The following is a 21,339-nucleotide window of genomic DNA, read 5'->3' as shown; positions in this document are numbered from 1 at the left end:
GCAGGGAGACAGGACTTGCCAACGTCCCACAGAAAGAACCAGGACTAGAACTTAGGCCTCCATCCCATGCCCCCCTCCCCACTGGACCACACCACCTAACTCCTGCCCTGTGCTCCAGGATGTTTATTTCCAGCAGCACTTAACTGGGGCCAGGTTGCAGCATTGGCTTGTGGGCGAAAGGACATGGCAATCTCAAGACTGGATGCTTTTCTAGAAGATCTGCTCCAGAAATGTATTCTGGGGCAGTCCCCTGGCTTGGGCTATACAGGGTGATCACAAAAGTCCGTTCTGGCCTTGGAATCTAATGGCAGGAGTTTGGGGCATCACCCCTTGGGGGTAGGACTCTGGCTCAGCTGCTCATTACCAGCAGCGGATTTCACAGCCCAGGGAATGCCCTGCCTCCCGCCTCCTCAGGTTTGCCGCTGGGCTCTGTTGATCTCCATGTTCCTGTTGAACAGAGCTTCAGGGGCTGCACACGGGAAGAGGCTGTGTCTCAGAGTGCCTGGCTTCAGTCCACGTACGGATAGACAAAAGCGCTGTAAGGGGCCTGGCAACTTGCGGGCAGCCCCCATCCAACAGCTGGGTGTGTGCACAATTGCTAGGGCTGGGGTGAGGGGTGAACTTTGGGGCAAGGGTGGCTGGAAGTGGACTCTGGGGCAGAAAAGAACATCCCATGAGCAGCTGTTTCCTCCCTTCTCCGTCCCGCAGGTGAATTTTCAGGCCTACCTGCCCCTTTTTGTGACCCTTTGTGGTGAGGCAGATGAGTGTGCGTCCCTGTGTCTATTTCTACCACGTCTTGTTGCTCTGCGTGGTCTCTTTGTGCCCATCTTCACCCAGCTGGGTCTTCCCGAACCATCCCTCTTCTGGTAGGACACTGAGGTTCCTGGTTTCATCCAGCCTGGGTGTTTCATTTGGGCCATTCCCCAGCCTCTCCTCTAGCAAAAGCAACAGAGGCTCCATCTGCTCTAAACGCTCTCTCAAGCTGCTGGGCACATCACGTGGCAGGTGGGTGCTGTGGTTTAAAGCTAGGCCTGGATTGTATCCTCTGGGTGTAGCTCACTTCATCAGTTCCCTGACACTGCAGGGGCCTTCAGCATTGGCACAACTCAGTCCCTTCTATTCTCTGCCTGGGGCACACAATAGCTTACTCTCCCATGGGCTGTGATATTTTGGTTTAATTTCGGTTGCTGGGTTCAGCATGCTGGTGCTGGGCGGTGTCAGTGGCCTGTGATGTATAGGAGGTCAGACTGGATAATCTGGTGGTCCCTTGTGGCCTTAAACTCTGTGATATCCCTGTGACCTGAGGTGCTTAGGGTAGCCCACACTGGAAATGCCAAAGCAGGCTTCAAAAAGGAGAGCTTATTCCCCCAAAACTGGTGGTTAACACTGTAGTTAAATTCACCAACCAGTCGCAGACTGTGCTCCTGATCCCCCACACTGGTTACCAAGAAATCACACAGCCCCTTGATTGCATCCCAGTCTCTGGCTTGCAATCAGCAAATTGGTTTGGATCTTACCCAAACTACCACACTGCCAACCAATCCTTTAGTAGCTAAAACTAACAGTTTTATTCAGGGCCAGCTCCAGGCACCAGCAAAGGAAGCAGGTGCTTGGGGCAGCCACTGTAAAGGGGTGGCACTCCATCTGCTATTGGGGAGGCACGGTCCCTCAGTCCCTCTCTTCCTTTTTGAGCTGCTGCCAAAGTGCCACCAAAGAGGAAGAGAGGGAGTGAAGGACCTGCCGCCAAACTGCCGCCGAAGAATGGAGCGGTGCGATTAAGCTACTGCTGAAGTGCTGCCAATCAGCTTTTTTTTTTCCCGCTTGGGGCAGCAGAAAACCTGGAGCTGGCCCTGGTTTTATTATAAAAGAAAAGAACGAGAAGAGAGTTGTTAAATAGTCAAGCAATCAGATACATGCATATGACTTCAGAGTCCATATATCAGGTTCTTAGCAGCATTGGTGAGTTTGCTGGCTTGTAAAGTCCCTCTGGAACACATCCACAGCTTGGATAGGTCTGTCAGTCCTTCGTTCAAAGCTTCAGTTTGTAGAGAAGTTACTCCAGAGCTGAGAAACAGGATTGAAGATGAAAAGGAAGTGATGCCGCTGCCTTTTTATATCCTTTGCCAATTGTCATGCAGCTTGTGCATCCTTTGTCCCAAACACAAGCTCACAGCACATGGCATGGAAGAGCACATGGAGTCCCATGTTCATGGGCATGTCCTGCTGACTCATAGGCATAGCCCCCGGCTTCTCTCAAGGGGTTCATTGTATAGCTGATTTCCCATGATGGGCTTCTGAACAGGCTGGATAGTGCAGATGCCAATCTGTCTGTGGGTGTCACCCAGCTGCCCAGCACAAGTTTGAGATATCAATATACCACACATATTTATAACTCATGATACAAAGATGATATATGCATATAGTATCATAGAATCATAGAAGATTAGGGTTGGAAGAGACCTTAGGAGGTCACAAGGCTCAAAGCAGGACCACGCCCAACTAAATCATCCCAGCCAGGGCTCTGTCAAGCTGGGCCTTTAAAAGCTCTAAAGATGGAGATTCCACCACCTCCCTAGGGAACCCATTCCAGTGCTTCATCACGCTCCTAGTGAAATAGTTTTTCTTAATATCCACCCTAGATCTCCCCTACTGCAACTTGAGACCATTACTCCTTGTTCTGTCATCTGCCACCACTGAGAACAGTCTAGATCCATCCTCTTTGGAACCCCCTTTCAGGTAGTTGAAAGCAGCTATCAAATCCCCCCTCACTCTTCTCTTCTGCAGACTAAATAAGTGCAGTTCCCTCAGCCTCACATCGTAAGTCATGTCCCCCAGCTCACTAATCATTTTCGTTGCCCTCCGCTGGACTCTCTCCAATTCGTCCACATCTTTTCTACAGTGGGGAGTACAAAACGAGACTCAATACTCCACGTGTGGCCTCACCAGTGCCAAATAGAGGGGAATTATCACTTCCCCCAATCTGCTGGCAGTGCTCCTACTAATGCAGCCCAATATGCTATTAGCCTTCTTGGCAACAAGGGCACACTATTGACCAGGGCCAGCTCCAGGCACCAGCTAAAAAGGAGGTGCTTGTGGTGGCCAATACCAAGGGGCAGCATTCCAGCTGCTATTGGGGTGGCAGGTTCGGGTCTTCAGCAGCAATTTGGTGGCGGGTCCCTCAGTCCCTCTCAGAGCGAAGGACCAGCCGCCAAATTGCCGCTGAAGAGTGGAGCGGTGGGACCGCAGCTTTTTTTTTTTTTGCACCGCTTGAGGCGGTAAAAAACCTGGAACTGGCCCTGCTGTTGACTCATATCCAGCTTCTCCTCCACTGTAACCCCAGTTATATATATATCTCCTTTTTTGCAGAACTGCTGCTTAGCCAGTTGGTCCCCAGCCTGTAGCAGTGAATGGGATTCCTCTGTCCTAAGTGCAGGACTCTGCACTTGTCCTTGTTGAACCTCATCAGTTTTCTTTTGGCCCAATCCTCCAATTTGTCTAGGTCCCTCTGTATCCCTATCCCTAGCCTCCAGCGTATCTACCACTCATCCCAATTTAGCATCATCTGCAAACTTGCTGAGGGTGCAGTCCACGCCATCCTCCGGATCATTATGGAAGATATTGAGCAAAACCGGCCCCAGGACCAACCCTTGGTGAACTCCACTTGATACCAGCTGCCAACTAGACATGAAGCCATTGATCGTTACCCATCGAGCCCGACGATCTAGCCAGCTTTCTATCCACCTTATGGTCCATTCATCCAGCCCATACTTCTTTAACTTGCTGGCAAGAATACTGTGGGAGACCATATCAAAAGCTTTGCTAAAGTCAAGAAATAACACATCCACTGCTTTCCCATCATCCACAGAGCCAGTTATCTCATCATAGAAGGGAATCAGGTTGGTCAGGCATGACTTGTCCTTGGTGAATCCATGCTGACTGTTCCTGATCACCTTCCTCTCCTCCAAGTGCTTCAAAATGGATTCCTTGAGGACCTGCTTCATGATATTTCCAGGGACTGAAGTGAGGCTTACCAGTCTGTATTTCCCTGGATTCTGCTCCTTCCATTTTTTAAGGATGGGCACTATATTTGCTTTTTTCAATCATCCGGGACCTCCCCAATTGCCACGAGTTTTCAAAGATAATGGTGAATGACTCTTCAATCACATAAGCCAACTCCCTCAGCACCCTCGGATGCATTAGATTTGGACCCATGGACTTGTGCATGTCCAGCTTTTCTAAATAGTCCTTAACCTGTTCTTTCTCCACAGAGGGCTGCTCACCTCCTCCCCATGCTGTGCTGCCCAGCGCAGCAGTCTGGGAGCTGACCTTGTCTGTGAAGACTGAGGCAAAAAAAAGCATTGAGTACTTCAGCTTTTCCACATCACCTGTCACTAGGTTGCCTCCCCCATTCAGTAAGAGTCCCACACTTTCCTTGACCTTCTTCTTGTTGCTAATATACCTGTAGAAACCCTTTTTGTTACCCTTCACATCCCTTGCTAGCTGTAACTCCAGTTGTGCTTTGGCCTTCCTGGCTACACCTCTGCATGCCTGAGCAATATTTTTATACTCCTCCCTAGTCATGTGTCCAAGTTTCCACTTCTTGTAAGCTTCCTTTTTGTGTTTTGGCTCACCGAAGATTTCACTGTTAAGCCAAGCTGGTCGCCTGCCATATTTGCTATTCTTTCTGCACATCGGGATGCTTTGTCCCTGTTCCCTCAATAAGGTTTCTTTAAAATACAGCCAGCTCTCCTGGACTCCTTTCCCCCTCATATTAGCCTCCCATGGGTTCCTGCCCATCAGTTCCCTGAGTAGGGTGACCAGATTTCCCGATTTTATAGGGACAATTTCGATTTTTGGGTCTTTTTCTTATATAGGCTCCTATTACCCCCTCATCCCTATCCCGATTTTTCACACGTGCTGTTTGGCCACCCTATCCCTGGGGGAGCCAAAGTCTGCTTTCTGAAGTCCAGGGTCCGTATTCTGCTGCTTTCTTTTCTTCCTTTTGTCAGGATCCTGAACTCGACCATCTCATGGTCTCTGCTGCCCAGGTTGCCACCCACTTCTACTTCACCTACCAATTCTTTCCTGTTTGTGAGCAGCAGGTCAAGAGGAGCACAGCCCCTAGTTGGTTCCTCCAGCATTTGCACCAGGAAGTTGTCCCCAACACTCTCCAAAAGCTTCCTGGATTATCTGTGCACCGCTGTATTGCTCTCCTAGCAGATGTCAGGGTGATTGAAGTCCCCCAGGAGAACCAGGGCCTGTGATCTGGAAACTTCTGTTAGTTGTTCAAAGAAAGCCTCATCTATCTCATCCTCCTGGTCTGGTGGTCTATAGCAGATGCCCACCACAACATCACCCTTGTTGCTCTCACTTCTAAACTTAACCTAAAGATTCTCAACAGGCTTTTCTCCAGTTTCATACTGGAGCTCTTAACAATCATACTGCTCTCTTACATATAAACAAGCTTATCACGTTTAGGAAATCATACCTTTTCCACGGTTACCTTATGTGGCATATCTGATATAAGAGTCATTGAAATTTGGTATTGATAATATTATAAATGGTCGCCCATTTTCCATACAGCATCACCATCCCCCCTGAGGCACTAGATACCTTTGCAAAGAGCAGGTCCTTCCATGCCAGTTCTGCAATGAAACCTCCGCTCTTGAGCTGGGCGAGTTCCAGCTTTTCTCACTCACTGGGTGAACTGAAATGGTTCTTTTTAAAAAGTATTCTGGATCAAACCAAAATGACACATTTTTGGTTTTCGGGCTGTTTACTCTGGGGTCAAATGAACCATTTCATTTAATTTTCAAAGGGTTTGAAATGTTTGCGATGTTTTTTAAACGAAATGTAGGTCAGCACTGAAACGAAACGGCTTTCTGAAGTGACATGTTGAAATGTTTCGTTTGGACATTTACAGGTTTTTCCATTTTGTTTTGGCTGAAACTAGTCACTGAATTTGACCTAAAATTGCATTTTTTGGTAAAAAAAATGATTAGCACAGAAATGTCACCTGCTCTCCTCCCCACCCTCAGCCACATGACAAATCCTGACACCTCCCCAATACGCCTTGTATTTCCCTTCATTCTCCTCCTCTCTGCAGTGCCCCCTTCTGTTGGATTTCCACACGGGAGCCGTGCAGCCAGAGGCTATATCTCCTCCTCCCCCGTTTACCTCCCTCGATGACCGAGCTGCTCGCTGCCCTGATACCATTCCTGAATTGCACATGTAACCCCTAAGCTCCAAGGAAGTGTGAAATCCTTTCTAACCTTGGTCCCCGTCTACCCGCTGGCTTTGAAAGTTATTTTTCTGGCTGCATGGGTCCTGTTCTCTCCTCCAAAGGAGCAAGGTGGCAGCAGCAGGCATCCTAGTGGCTTGTCTAATTGCTTCTATTACTTCTCAGGGTTGTGTAAGCCTGTTGGAATTCACTTTGAGAACTATCTAGAGGAGCTGACTGCATCTCCTTCTGCATCACGACACCTTGTGGCCATGTTCCTGCCATCCTGGTGCCTCCTCAGCTCCGTGGGGGCCAAATTCAGCCCTGGCATAAGAGGGCAGTGGGGTTGGGCAGCTCCGGGCTCTGTCAGTGTGGCTGAGATCACCTCCAGGATGGAAAGTCGCAGCTCAGGTTCCATGCCAGGCACAGCCCCAGAGCTGGTCGGCAGATCAGTGCGAGACAGTGTGTGAGATGCATAACAAGCGCCATCAGGCCTGGGTGCTGACGCTGCAGAGGGCAGTGCTGGAGGCAGGGGAGGGGCTGCAATTTCATGGTTTTTCCTGAATTTTCCTGAGTCTTGAATTTTGTTTCACTGAGTTTATGACTTATTATTGCATGGAGAGGGGGCATGGTGCCCCTACCCCAGGCTTGCAGAGTGCTCACACTGAAGCCCCACAAAGTGACCAAATAGCAAGTGTAAAAAATTGGGATGAGGATGAGGGGGTAATAGGTGGCTATATAAGAAAAAGCCCCCAAAATCAGGACTGTCCCTATAAAATTGGGACATCTGGTCACCCTAAGCCCCACTAGCAACCAACCCGATTTCCTGTGGGACGCCAAACCTCAGAGTGTGGCTGCTCCACCCTTAAGGCCCACAACAGCCCACAGAGCTCTCGCAGACACTTCTGCAGAGTCCCAGATAAAGGGGAGCAGCCTGGGCCAGCTTCCATGCCCCCTACTGGGTCAAGTTGCTTTGCCTCCTCTGTGCGTAGGGAAACCAGACCAGAACTGTGTTGCAGTTTCCTGGAGCATAAACCAGGTGATGGTTACTGGCTACAGTGATGTATATTTATGGAGCCCTCCCCCCAGATAATGCCATGGCCGGTTGCCCTTTACTAGTAATGACACTTTGGGCATTTCCTTTGGCTTTAATAAAGGGGGGAAGGGAGGAAGTCACTCGGGTGACAAGGGACTCAACTCCTGCCGAAACACTCCGGAGACAACGGCAACAGAAATGATTAGCTGTAATTGGTACTTAACGTGAGTATTAAACTGGTGTGGTCCCAGGGATTTATTTAAAGACTGTGTTTAAGTCATATGGCATGAGCCATGTGAAAACAGCAGCGACCTTGAATAGCAGCTAATTCCCTTCTCAAATGTGCTCCTGGCACCGGGAGGCACAAATATCAACAGCTGTGGGGGCTGGACTGGAGGGGTCAGTTTTTCACAGCAAATGCATTTCACATTCTGGGCGATGCTGCTGTACCCTGTAAAGTACCAGCGGCTCCCATTGCGCAGTGAGGCTGGCCTTTCTCTGGGGAGGGGCAGAGTCGCTGGATTCGGCCCCATGCACGATACTGGTGCAAAAGCTGTGGTTGGATCAATTAGCTCTTTGTGCAATGGGGCCTCCTCTGGAGCAAAGATAATGGTGGGAATGCAGCCAGTGCACTATGGGACTGAGGCAGGACATCCCATGAGAGGGTTCGTGCACAGGGCCCCATGCTCTTCACTACTGCACAGTGAGGAGGGAAGTAATCACCAGTAGATTAGGGCCTAGGGCACAGCTCCTCTGCCCCCAAAGCTCCACCCAAGGTGATGAGTCAAGACAGGGATGGTGGGAAGTCAGGGAGTGTGCTCCCATCAGGTTAACTCCGGACTTTGGAATGCTAGGGGTTGACAGTTGTGCAGATCCATAAAGAAACAGATGAATGCATGAACTGGATGGTTCTGTGCCCAGTGCAAGGAAAAGCCTCTTTGCACCAAAAGGTTCATGCAACACTCGCCTGTTTTGAAAACTCTCACACTTTCAGTCTCCCATGGATGACCAAGGACGGTCCTTGAGCACTGCAGGATTACCAACTCTCACGAGTTGAATTATCACAAGTCTCACACTATTGGTTTGGTTTTGTAAGCTCCAGCTTCGGGAGTCACGTGAGTCCACAAGAATCTCACCTTGTATTACAAAAAATTAAAAGAGATACAGGGTGAATGCTGTAATATCTTCAATTAGATCAACTTCTGTTGGTGAATGAGACAGCAAAGAGCTCTGTGCAGCTCAAAAGCTTGTCTCTTTCACCAACAGAAGCTGGTCCAATAAAAGGTATTGCCTTGCCCAACTTGTCTCTCTCATATCCTGGGGCCAACACAGCTACAACAACATTGCAAACAAAAAATGAAAAGTAAGTTGTTAGTCCTCATTGATGGGGTGAAAAATGCTCAGTGGAGGCACCTGGGCCACATTTTGAAGCTTTTCTCTGTAGCTATGAGGGCTAGAAGCTCACTTTCATTGAAATAAAAGCCAAGATTCCCATGTAATCACGTAATCCAGGAGCTGGGGATTTACAAAAAAACACCAAATACCGTGAGAATCACAATAAAATCTGGAGAGTTGATGACCCTGCTATAACTCTGTGAATAGTTCTAGTAAAGTAGTGAACCGCTCACATGCTGAGTGTCAGACACATGCTTAGGTGCCTGGTTGACTCAGGGCCTATGTTACTTCTGCTGGCTAAGGAGGGAGCCAAAGTGCGGTGCCAGGGTAACCCACACATCTCCTGGGTGTGGTGTTCTGTCCCATCTGGTGGCACCAAGATCACTTAGAGAGATTAATGAGTTTGCTCTGCAGCCTTAGCTAAGAGGCAGTTCCCTTTTAGCTCATGCTGTAGAGGCTTATGCACTAAACTCCAGATGTCTCAGATTCAACCCCGCCCAATGACGACAGGGGTCTGTTGGTGTTACACATAGAGCCAGTGGTCTGTGGAGAGCTGTCTGGTCACATGGTGCTGGTTCTTCTCCCTTCATCTCCAGTTGCTTCTACAGCTCTCCAGGCTCTTCACCGCAGAGAAGAGCCTGTGGGGCTGGAAAGGCAGATGGAACTGAGAAAGAGAAATGGGGGCCACCAGCAGAGGAGGAAGGAATGAGGCAGCTGGGCAGCATGTCCGGGGAATATGGGAAGAAGGGCACCAAGCCTAGTGGGCCAGCTCTGGGAACAGACCAGGCAGGGGATATTGGGCACAGAAAAGATGGAGATGGAGACGAAATAGCAGCACAGAACACCAGAAGGCGATGGGGTGACAGACCTTTTTACAAAAGCAACATCACACTATGTTGCATTAAAGATACTGAAGCTATATCTGCACAGCGCAGTTAACCTGGGCTCTGCTTTAACTCAAGCTGGAACCCACCTGCTTTGCAGCGAGGACACAGGGGAAAACAGTGCGCTATCTTCTCACAATTCTCCCTGTCTCCCAGGGCGGACAAGTTCTCCCACAATGAGCACACCTGCATGGGAAAGTCTCCAAGGTGCTTCAGCCAAGGAAAGGCACATCACTTTGCAGCAGAGATGCTCACTCCTGGGCAAGGCTCACCAGCTGCTCAGACCTGGGTGTTGATCACTTGGGTCAACCAAGCAGTGAAGACCTTCCCTTACAAATGGATCCGCACTTTCCTACTGTGACTCCTCCAGAGGGAAGCAATTGCTGTCAGAGTCACAGGCAATTGCGGATGGGAGGGTCAGGTACACACAGTCACAAACGGGAGGGTGGTGTCCATATGAGATTTTGTCTTAGTAAGGCGTGGTCCACACCATAGCAAATATTGAGATCCCCGCCTGACCTAGATCCTAGGACTGTGCTCATGCCTGACACTAAACCTGGTGTCTGCTTTTGTTCCCTCCAGGTCCTGAATCTTTTCTTAGCTTTGCTGCTGAGCTCCTTCAGCGCCGATAGCCTTGCAGCTTCTGAGGATGATGGCGAGATGAACAATTTGCAGATTGCTATCGGCAGGATCACCAGGGCAATTGACTTTGTAAAGAGAATTGTCCTCATGCTACTTCGCTTGCGGTGGAAGGAGAAGAGAGAGCCAGCTGAGGAACAAGAGGATAATAAGAAAGACAACTATGTGCTAAACCACATGGATTCAGGCCAGGATTCCAAGTTGGAATATATGGATGGAGTAGCTGGGAAAGAGCAGTTGTTTGTGGATGAGCTGGACCAGATGAATTTCATTAACAACCCTAACCTGACAGTCCAAGTGCCAATTGCCTCTGAGGAGTCCGACCTCTACGATGAAGAAACAAGCACTCAGTCAGAAACGGACGACACCAAGGTAGGCATATCAGTCTTTGCTTTAGTCAGCCAGCCTCACAAATGGTAATGGGCCTGTCCTGTTGTCCAGCACTCCCATTCAAGGCAGAGAGGGAACTGGAGTGGGATTTGCATTGCATGCCCCAGGATTGTTTTCTGGGGTTGCAGTAACAGGCCCGATGGGAATTGCATGCAGATTTAGTAGCCCAAACTGGGATGTCAATGGAATCGATTGGTCTGTGCTGCAGACAAAGGAGCAGAGGCACAAGGTTTGCTAAATCATTGCAGTTGCCCCAGGCAACTCTTTACTCTTCCCGCATTTTGAGCATTAAGTGGCAACCATGGTGAGGTGGGGGAGGGAGGAATCATGCTGCAGACTTCAAACCAAACCACCTCCCAGGGCTGGTGCAACCCATTAGGCGACCGGCACTAGCATTTGGGGGGGCGGCATTTTGGGTCCTTCGTGGCGACTGCGGCAGCCGGATCTTCGGCAGCCCCAGTCGTCAGCAGCATTTAGGTGGAGGGACCTGGGGCAGGGGGGTGCAGGGAGGGCTGCCTGCAGCAAGTAAGAGGGGGTGCAGCACGCAAGGGAACCACTCTCTGCCCCAGTTCACCTCTGCTCTGCCTCCTCCCCTGAGCACGCCGCCCCGCTCTGCTTCTCTCCCTCCCAGGCTTGCGGCGCCAAACAGCTGATTGGCGCCACAAGCCTGGGAGGTGGGAGAAGAGGAGCGGCGATGGTGTTCTAGGGAAGGAGGTGGAGCAGAGGTGAGCTGGGGTGAGGAGCTGCCACACGGCTCCCCGGGCCGGGGGAAGCTGCCGCGGGGGGGCGCCTCAGGGCAGAGTGGGGGAGCTGCTATGGGGGCGTGCCTCAGGGTGGAGGGTGGGGTGGGGATCTGCTGCAGGGGGTTGACTTAGGGCGGGGGGGGCAGAGAGCTGCCACATGGCTCGGGGGTGTTTGTGTGCAAGGTGGGAGTTTTGCCTAGGGCGTGAAACATCTGTGCACCTGCCCTGACTCCCCCCACTCTTCAGACCCCAACTGGGCCCCCTCCTCCACTCAGATAAGCAGATGGAAGAGGAGCATTTGGCCAGGACGTTTGTCTCACTGGTATACTCAACAATGGCTAGTCACCATTTGGCTGAAACTCTCTCTATAAAAGTCACTTGGTATGTGAAACTATGGCCTCGTCTACACTTACAAATGTTGCTGCTTTAACTATACCAGCCTAGAGAAAGCAGCAAAGCCCCACCTCTAGTGTAGAAGCCTTGATACTGGTGTAGAAGTGCTCCAGCCAGGGTACTGACGGAAGCTGAGGAACTGGAGTGGGGGCTAGTCTGCTTGATAGCGGTGTTGTCAGTTGAGCTCTAACTGTGGAGTTCGTCTTCTGATCTAGTTAAACCTCTCCCCCTGAATGCCATGCACTACCCTGGCAAACAACTCTGCTTTGTAGGGGTAAATTGCATCTAAATGTGGGGTTTTGCCCTGTCTGTTGGGGGTGATTTTTTCACACTCCTAACCAACATAGCTATGACACCAAAACTTGTAGTATAGATCTGTCCTAAGCTATCCTGGTATGAGCACCATTATCCCAGGATAACTGCATCTACAAGAGAATTTTTACCAGCATAATGATATCAGCAAAAAATCTCACCCCTAGCTGACAGAGCTATGCAGCCCTGAGTATGAGCCATTTCTGGCCAAAGGAACATTCTTTGTGATGGCAACAGCTGGCTGTCTCTGGTTCTACTGTCTGGGGTGGGGATGGGAGCAAAGAGTTTATGTCTCTGCAGTGGTTGAAGTCCTGGATTAAAACCACATGGAAATGTCTGCTCCCTTGTTGTCTCCTTCTTCTTTCGTTTGTTTCATCTCCCTGTGGGAAAATGAGCTGAGCTATGAAAGCCACGGCTCTAATGTTGCATGATCCCAAATCCTGCAGGGATGAGTGCACTGTGCAGCATAGGAACATAGCAATACAGTGGAACAGTATTCTGCATGTCTGATTAGATGGTCTATTTATGCCAGTGCATCTGCAACTGGGAGTCCACTGGTACTTGGGTCAAACCCACGGCAGTAGAAGTCGGAAGGATGAGAGACAGTGGTGAGTGGAAGGAAGGTTTATCCCAACATCCTGTTTGGGATGGGGCCAGTTTAGCAGGTTGTTCCCCTTTTTAGGTACAATCAGGTGGAAAAAATGTCCTATAGAGGTTGCACACTCTACAGCAGCAGCAGCAGCAGAGAACTGCTGGGATATGACAGCTCTCAGCTATTGTCCTCTCTAGGGGCACACTCCGCCATACCCACCTACCTCTTAACTCCATTCACCACAAAGGCAATGCTGCCTCCGGATGGCTCCGTGGGATGTGACAAGGAAGAGAGCTCACTAACTGTAGCTTTTACCCACCACCTTCCACTCTTGGCCTCATTGGAGTCAGTGGCCACTGCTGGGGCTCCTCCTCTGAGAACCTGGCCACTTCTTTAGGTGCTTAACCTTAAGCACCAGACTCAAAACTTTTGGCCTTATTTTTTCCCCCAATTGCTGTTCATAGGGATAATTTCTTCTTTTCTCAGTCTTAAAACACCAAGGGAGAAGTTGTCCATAGGATAGGCAATGAACTGGGATATGGCCACATGACTCTCATTACAGGAGAAGTTGGTAGTGCCACCTACAGTTGAAGTTGCCTGACATGCTCCGTAAGAAGACCCTATTTTCAGTTGCTTCTAACTGCTCCAAAATGGCTAAAGTTTTCCATGCTGGGCATATGCCTCAGGAGAAGTTGTTCTGGAACAGTTCAGCAAAAAAATGTTCAGCCATTTCCAAGAATAAGATTAGGGACTAATGCATTAGTTTTTCCATGTTAAAAATTCCTTACAACTGTTCCATTGAGAAGGTCCAGGGACTCTGTGCTTTGAAGCAAGGACTTGAAATTTGGTAAGGGGAGTTGCCCTAAAGTCAATGAGGTGCCTTTTGCCATCCCAATGAAAATCAGCCAAATGATAAGCCCCTGGCAAATACAGTAAACACATGTTCACTAATGGTTTCTTAGAGTTTGGCAGCTACATTTTCTAAATATTGTGTCCACAATGAGCATGTTCCAGCCCTCACGCCTCCTTGGTATGAATGGACTGCACTAAAATCGGGACATCTGGTCACTCTAACTGCACATGTGCCACCCCCCACCCCCAAGTGACTGAACATGCTCCATTCTAGGGCTGCAGGGGCTTAGCAGGACTTTATGTGCAATTGATCCTCCAGGCTGTTGGAAACTGCTGATCCACTAAAACTGAGAGAAGGAAGGCAGACCATCTCTCAGTGCTCTTCAAGTGACTGCTCCAGCTGGTGCCTCGGCATCATGGAGGTGAAGGAAGAAGGAGCTTTTCTTTAAGGCAAAGGGATAAGGAGTGGGGGCTAGAAGCAGGAATAGGAGCAGATGAGGAGGCAAGGGCAGGGAACATGGGTGGAAAGGTCTGTAACTACTAGAGCGCACTCCTCTCCAGAACCTGGAATCAAACCTAACATTCCTGAGTCCCAACAGTCCTCTGGTGTCAGCCAGTAGTTGTGAAACCCACTGACAAACCATGTGTCTCATCCCCCTGCAAGCCGCCTGCTGCTACCAGTCAGCCCATTAGCTTGAGTGCTGGATGGCTACTTGTACTGGCAACAGCCTGGTTCTGCATGGTGGAATTTCTGTTTATTCCATTTACTTTTTTTAAAATGTAGGAAATGACATTAAAACATTAACACCCTATGTTAAAAATGCAATTCAGGTTGCAATGTCAAGCACTCAGAAATTAGTAAATGACAGAATTAAGGTTGCTTGTGCTACTTTCATTCATCTCTCTTGTGCGAAGACACCATGAGACACTTGTTAATTACATGATCACAGACTGTTTTTTCCACTAGACCCTGCCTCATTCAGTGCTCATCCAGCCTCCAACAATTTCTTGCCCTGCCCTCCCCAGCCCTTTGTGCTACTCATCCCTCTGCGATGTGGGGCTGCATGGAGCCCCTGGCAGCATGGCTCCTACAGGAGCTGTGAGAACCAAGGGCACAGTCAGTTCCCCCTGGCTTGGTGCCGGCTTCTTTTTAATGTTGCAGTACTGGGGGCTTCCACCCCTTGGGGATGATCCACATGTTCCCTTCTTTCCTTTCCCCATCACTTCTCATCCTAATCCCTTCTGGGCCCCTTTCACATGCTGGGTAATTCCTCCTGGACTCCTTGACATTTACACCCTCTTAGACTTCAAACCTTTTTCCTGTGTGAGCTCCTGGCTCATACAAACCCAGGAACCCCCATCCCCCAAGTTAGACTCTGGATCTCTTATGAACTGCAGCCCAGTGGGACTTGCTAAGGAGATGGGTTATAAATGGAAATTCATAGAAGGGGCCATTGTGATTACGCAATCTGGCCTCCTGTACGACACAGCTGGAGAACTTCCCTGGAATAACTGTTGTTTGAACTAGAGCAGGTCTTTTAGTAAAAACACCCCATCTTGATTTAAATATTGTCAGTGATGGAGAATCCACCATGACCCTTGGTAAATAGCTCCAGTGGTTAATTACCCTCCCTGTTAAAAACATACAGTCTGAATCTGTATGTCCAGTCTGAATCTGTCTAGCCTCAACTTTCAGCCATGAGATCATGTTAGACCTTACTCTGCTAGACTGAAGAGCCTGTTATTAAATATTTGTTCCTCATGTTAATACCTATAGGCTGTGATTATGGCACCCTGTAAACAGTGTGATTTAACTAATACACAGAGAACCCCTGCTGCTATGGAGTTCAGGGATATAAACCCAAAAACTACCTGGTTAAAAGGACATCAGGTCATTGTTGATATCAGCAGATACCAGTGGGCGGCCACAGAGTCAGTGCCAGGGCTGTAGCTTTCCAATTCGATTATAAATGACTTGGGGGAAGGTGGTGAAATTTGCTGACACTACTAAAATTGGATCCACTGTTAATACCTTAGAAAGGATCAGCTGCAGCCCAGCTCCCATGGCATGGGGTCAGCGGGGGCCTGAGATGAAGAGGAAGGAGTTTAACATGGGTAATCATTAAACAATGCATCTTAGAGCTAAAACTCCCAAGGTTTCTGATGTCTGTGTTGCTGGCTAATGCCCTAGAAGGCACTGACAGCAAGTAAGACGTTGGGAATCACGTGGGCTGCAGTAATATAACAATGGAGAGACATGAAAGGAAAAAACCCTATAAGATTTGAGCTTGCATGAAAATGAGTCTAATAAACAAGCCCAGGGGAAATTATTAGGGCTGTTGATTAATCACAGTTAACTCATGCAATTCACTCAAAAAATTAATTGCAATTAAAAAAATTAATCACAATTCATCGCAGTTTTAATCACACTGTTAAACAATAGACTACCAATTGAAATTTATTAAATATTATTGGATGTTTTTCTACATTTTCAAAAATATTTATTTCAGTTAAAACACGGACTACAATGTGTGCAGTGCTCACTTTATATTATTATTACTGATTACAAATATTTGCACTGTAAATATGATAAACAAAAGAAATCATACTTTTCGATTCACCTCATACAAGTACTGTAGTGCAATCTTCTTATCGTGAAAGTGCAACTTACAAATGTAGATTTTTTTTGTTACATAACTGCACTCAAAAACAAAACAATGTAAAACTTTAGAGCCTAAAAGTCCACTCAGTTCTACTTCTTGTTCAGCCAATCACTAAGACAAATGAATTTGTTTACATATATAGGAGATAATGCTGCCTGCTTCTTATTCACAATGTCACTTGAAAGTGAGAACAGGCATTCCATGGCACTTTTATAGCCAGCATTGCAAGATATTTACGTATCAAATATGCTAAACATTCGTATGCCCCTTTATGCTTCGACCACCATTCCAGAGGATATGCTTCCATGCTGACGATGCTCGTTAAAAAAATAATGCATTAATTAAATTTGTGACTCAAGTCTTTGGGGTAGAATTGTATGTCTCCTGCTGTTTTACCCGTATTCTGCCATATATTTCATTTTATAGCAGTCTTCGGATGATGACCCAAGACATGTTGTTCGTTTTAAGAACACTTCCATGGCAGATTTGACAAATCACAAGGAAGGTACCAATGTGAAATTTCTAAAGATAGCTACAGCACTTGACCCAAAGTTTAAGAATCTGAAGTGCCTTCCAAAATCTGAGAGGGATGAGATGTGGAGCATGCTTTCAGAAGTCTTAAACGAGCAACACTCTGATGCAGAAACTACAGAACCGAAACCACCAAATAAGAAAATCAAGCCTTTGCTGGTGGCATCTGACTCAGATGATGAAAATGAACATGCATTGGTTTGCACTGCTTTGTATTGTTATCAAGCAGAACCCGTCATCAGCATGGATGCATGTCCTCTGGAATGATGGTTGAAATATGAAGACACATATGAATCTTTAGCGCATCTGGCACGTGAATATCTTGTGACATCGTCTACAAAAGTGCCATGTGAATGCCTGTTCTCACTTTCAGGTGACATAGTAAACAAGAAGTGGGCAGCATTATCTCCTGGAAATGTAAACAAACTTGATTGGCTGAACAAGAAATAGGGCTGAGTGGACTTACAGGCTCAAAAGTTTTATGTTGTTTTATTTTTGAACAGTTATTTTTTGTTCATAATTCTACATTTATAAGTCCAACTTTCATGATAAAGTGCTTGCACTACAGAACTTGTATTGGGTAAATTGAAGAACACTATTTCTTTTATTTTTTACAGTGCAAATATTTCTAATAAAAATAAATATAAAGTGAACACTGTACACTTTGTATTCTGTGTTGTAACTGAAATCAATATATTTGAAAATGTAGAAAACATCCAAAAATATTGAAATAAATGGTATTCTGTTATTGTTTAACAGTGTGATTAATCATGATTAATTTTTTTAATCACTTGATAGCCCTAGAAATTATATCAGTCTGCCAGATCATAACAAGGACTGCTTTCATGGAGCACTGAATTTGGGCCAACATATCTGTAGTGCAGGGAGAAAAGCTACTGGACTGATCAGAGTTACAGAGGGGTTTGCCTATGTCAAGAGAGTGAACAGCTACAACATATGCAGTCTGGAGACTCAGGGTATGGCTACACTACAGAGACCTTGCTGCAGCGCTGCCATGCCACAGTGCAGCTGCTTCCTATGTTGACAGGAGGGGTTGGTAATCCACCTCTCCTAGAGGCAGTAGCTAGGTCGACAGAAGAATTCTTCTGCCCATCTAGCTGCATCTACAGTGGTGGTTATAAAGAACGAGGAGTACTTGTGGCACCTTAGAGACTAACAAATGTATTTGAGCATAAGCTTTCGTGGGCTAAAACCCTCTTCATTGGATGCCAATGTCAACCTAACCACATTTCATAGCCCAGGGCAATATAGCTAGGTCAATCTAATTTTCACACCTGTATACCAGGCCTCTGAAGGGCTTCCGTTGGCTATGCCGGAGCTGTGAGATGTGCAGGCGGGTGAATCATGGATTTTCCAGTTCACTGTTAATTCTGAAATGTCTGAAAAAAATTGCTTCAGGTTGAGCAAAATGTTTTGTTTGATTTCAGCTCACATTCCAAGTCACTGTCCAGTTCCTTCGCTGTGATCATTTGTTTGTGTGCAGTTGTTGCTTCTCTGTAGCATTAGCCACGTCCCACATGGGGCTTGGCTCCTCCGGAAGGTACAGTGCAGCAAGCCAGGGACTGAATCGACAGCACGCCAGATTGCTGCTCAGTAACATCCCCTGGCAACTGCTGCAGCCGCTCCAGCTTCTGGAACATTCAGTGCCATGTAGCAATATCCACGTGGGACATCACTGCATAGCAAACTGGTGTGCTGTAGATTCACACCCTGGGCTGTAACATGCTGTGTAGACAAGCCCTTGGATCAGTCTTGGCGCTTGCTGGTCCAGTGGCTGGAAGTTTCGCCTAGGGGGCAAAATATCCTTGCACCGGCCCTGCATGGACTGTCGTTCCGGTGAAGTTTCTCCAGCCAGCACTACACATGGTGCTGATCCTGTAGGCACAGCCAGGAGCTGGGTGCAAAGAGATCCCCAGGACCAGATATCAGAGTCTCTCACTTGCAGCCTGCTCCTTGACTGTTCACTGCTGCAGAGTTGGGAGGTGTGGAGCAGGTGTGGGCCTGGCACCACTGGCGCCATTGCAGACTCGGTACTGGGGGCAGGCCAGAGCCATTCTCTCTCTCTCAGGTTCTTGGCCGGTGAGTCTAGCACACAAGCTCAGGGTCTAACGAGTGCTGTATGTGAGGTGGGGCAGGAATTTCCCCCCAGCTAGGTTGGCAGTGAGCTTGGGGCAGAGGGTGTTGCCTTCGCCTGCAGTGTGAGGGGCGGGTCACTAGGTGTATTTCTCTTCATCATTCCCCTGCCCTCGGGCACTGGTGCACCTCAGTGCCTCCTGGTCTCTGCCTGTGCCATGCCATAGTCCAGTCTCCTGAGGACTGATGCTTTCAGGGCCGGCTCTAGCTTTTTTGCCACCCCAAGCGAAAAAACAAAAACAAAAAAACCTCCTACTGCCTGCCGGACTGCTGAAGAAAGAAAAAAAAAGGCATCTGCAGGGAGCGGGTGGAGGGCGGTCAAGGCGGCTTGCAGGGCGCTACAGCCTGCTCGCAGCCGGGCAAGAAGGGCTCCCTCCTCCAGCCTTGGGGTGCTTCTTCCAGCCGGGCAGGCAGAGCCCCCGGGGGCTGCAGGAGGTGCTAGCTCAGCCACTCCTTTAAAGGCGGCTCGGCCGGGCTGAGCTCAGAGCAGTGCTAGAGGCAGAGGCCGGTGCAGGCGGTGGGGAGTGGCACGTCCTGGGGAGCCCGGCGGCATGGTGAGCGGTGGGGATTACTAGTTCCTGCCCGCTGGCAGGGCAGCGGGAATGTGCTGCCCCAAGATTGGCCAGAGTGCTGCCCCTTACAATGTGCCTCCCCAGGCACACGCTTTCTCGTCTGGTGCCTGGAGCCGGCCCTGGATGCTTTGGGCTCATTTTGGTTGTTGGGGGTCAGTGTGTCGGTACTGGGTGGTGTCGGTGGCCTGTGCTATGCAGGGACTAGGTGATCTGGGAGTCCTGGCTGGCCTTTTTAACCCGTGACTCTGAAAGGCTGCTCCTGAAACACTACCGTGGCACAGCTGCATCATGGTTGTGTAGACAGTCACTACTGTAAGGAGTAGGGTTCTCCCATCACTGTCGTCAGCCACCTCCCGAGAGGCGGTCGCCAGGTCATCAGAAGAACTGGGGGTGAGTTCAGCATATCTGCATCCCTGGGTGGTGCGGATTTCACACGCCGGAGACGTAGCTATGCATTTCCAGTGTAGACAAGCCCTAATTCGAAGTCCAGGGCTCTCCCACTGTGTTAGGATGACACCTAGTGGCAGACATGTAAGCACCACATTTTGGAATTGTATTGCTAAGGCACCTGGGGCCTTGGTTTAAAAGTAAGCCATCCAATCAAGGAACAGAAACAAGGAATGACTCAAGAAATGCCTAACACAGCTCTTCTACACATAGCATTGCATGCAGGTGTCCAGTCGAAAGAGCTAGGCACTAGGGGATGGACTGTGCTCTTTTCTCACATCGAACAGCATCTGTGGCCACTTGTGCCCCATTGATTTCAATCGGTCTCCTCCAGCAAGGTCTGAGCTATTGGAAATCAGGATATGACAGTCTGGCCTTTGTACTGTGGATATCAGGATAGCCTGTGAACAACCAACCACCTGATGGACAATCACAGAAAATACTTGGCAAATCATCTCAAACTGTGAACAAATCTGTCAGAATCCCATTGAATCGCAGCTAATTCGTGAACAGTTAAAGCGGCTGTAAAGACAAAGACTTGAGGTCAAATTTTCAAAAGTATCTGCATGATTTGGAGCCTGAGACCCATTTTCTAAAGTGATTTCGGCACTTAAGAACCTGAGTTCCACTGACTTTTAATGAGTCCCATTTAGGCGCCTGACTCCCACTGATTTGAAAATAGCTTTTAGGTTCTTAAGTCACTTCGGCATGTTTGAAAATTTGACCCCTTGTGTCTCCAACTCATACCCTACTCCCCAACCTGAAGTGTTGTTATCATTATTTGGTTAAGCTGCTTTTAGAATAACAGTGATTGGTTCCACTTTAAAAACTAGAGACAGGAGCTGAAGAATAAAAGAAAATAAAAGTTAGAAATATTTAAACTGGGGCCAAGTTTTCAAAAATCCTCAGCATCCACTTTTGAAAATTCTGATCACACAGCCCGCTCCAGCTCTCAGGGATAAAAAAATTCCTGTTGATAACAACGAGAACAGGATCAGCCCCAGAACTCCCACTGATATCATTTGGAACAGTATTGAACCTCAAAGAAAATCATTAATAACTTTTCTCACTTACAATCTGTTAGTTCCAGATTCAGTCAAGCAGGATAAGCTGCTTTTGAGCCAGAGGGAACATGAGGCTACCATGGCTATTTCACATCCAAGGGAATTTGTTCATGGACTGTTACTCAAAAATGCTTGACAGATTCTTCTCATACTTTGCAGAAACATTCCTCTTTGCCTTCACAGTAAATATGATACTTTCCAAGGCAAAGTCATGTTCCAAGGCAAAGTTATCATAGGGACTAAACAGGGGAATCTTGTAGGAGCCTTATTTATGGAGTGGCTGTTGCCTCTCTTATAATACACTCTGCATTATACATTGATTACACTTTCAATAGTAACCATGATGTAAGTATACATGAGTATAGGAGAAGCATTCAATACTGCATCTCACAGGATCTGCCTTGAAAAATCCATTCAAACAAGGGACTGAAAGCTGACCAGAAGGTCCTAAA

At 48.1% G+C, this 21,339-nt stretch overlaps 1 protein-coding gene across 3 annotated transcripts in view; it reads left to right on the top strand.

Annotated features, from left to right (window-relative positions):
* SCN4A (sodium voltage-gated channel alpha subunit 4) overlaps nucleotides 1-21,339 on the top strand; it is a 176,736-nt gene that overhangs the window by 119,752 nt on the left and 35,645 nt on the right. For all 3 annotated transcript variants that reach the window (XM_030541361.1, XM_030541362.1, XM_030541363.1), the window contains exon 16: nucleotides 10,118-10,546. In XM_030541361.1, coding sequence (XP_030397221.1) covers nucleotides 10,118-10,546 — 429 coding nt within the window. The remainder of the gene's footprint in view (nucleotides 1-10,117; nucleotides 10,547-21,339) is intronic.

The sequence above is a fragment of the Gopherus evgoodei genome, chromosome 23, assembly GCF_007399415.2.
Source record: "Gopherus evgoodei ecotype Sinaloan lineage chromosome 23, rGopEvg1_v1.p, whole genome shotgun sequence".
NCBI classification, from domain to species: domain Eukaryota; kingdom Metazoa; phylum Chordata; order Testudines; family Testudinidae; genus Gopherus; species Gopherus evgoodei.
This window is presented reverse-complemented; position numbering and strand designations above follow the sequence as displayed.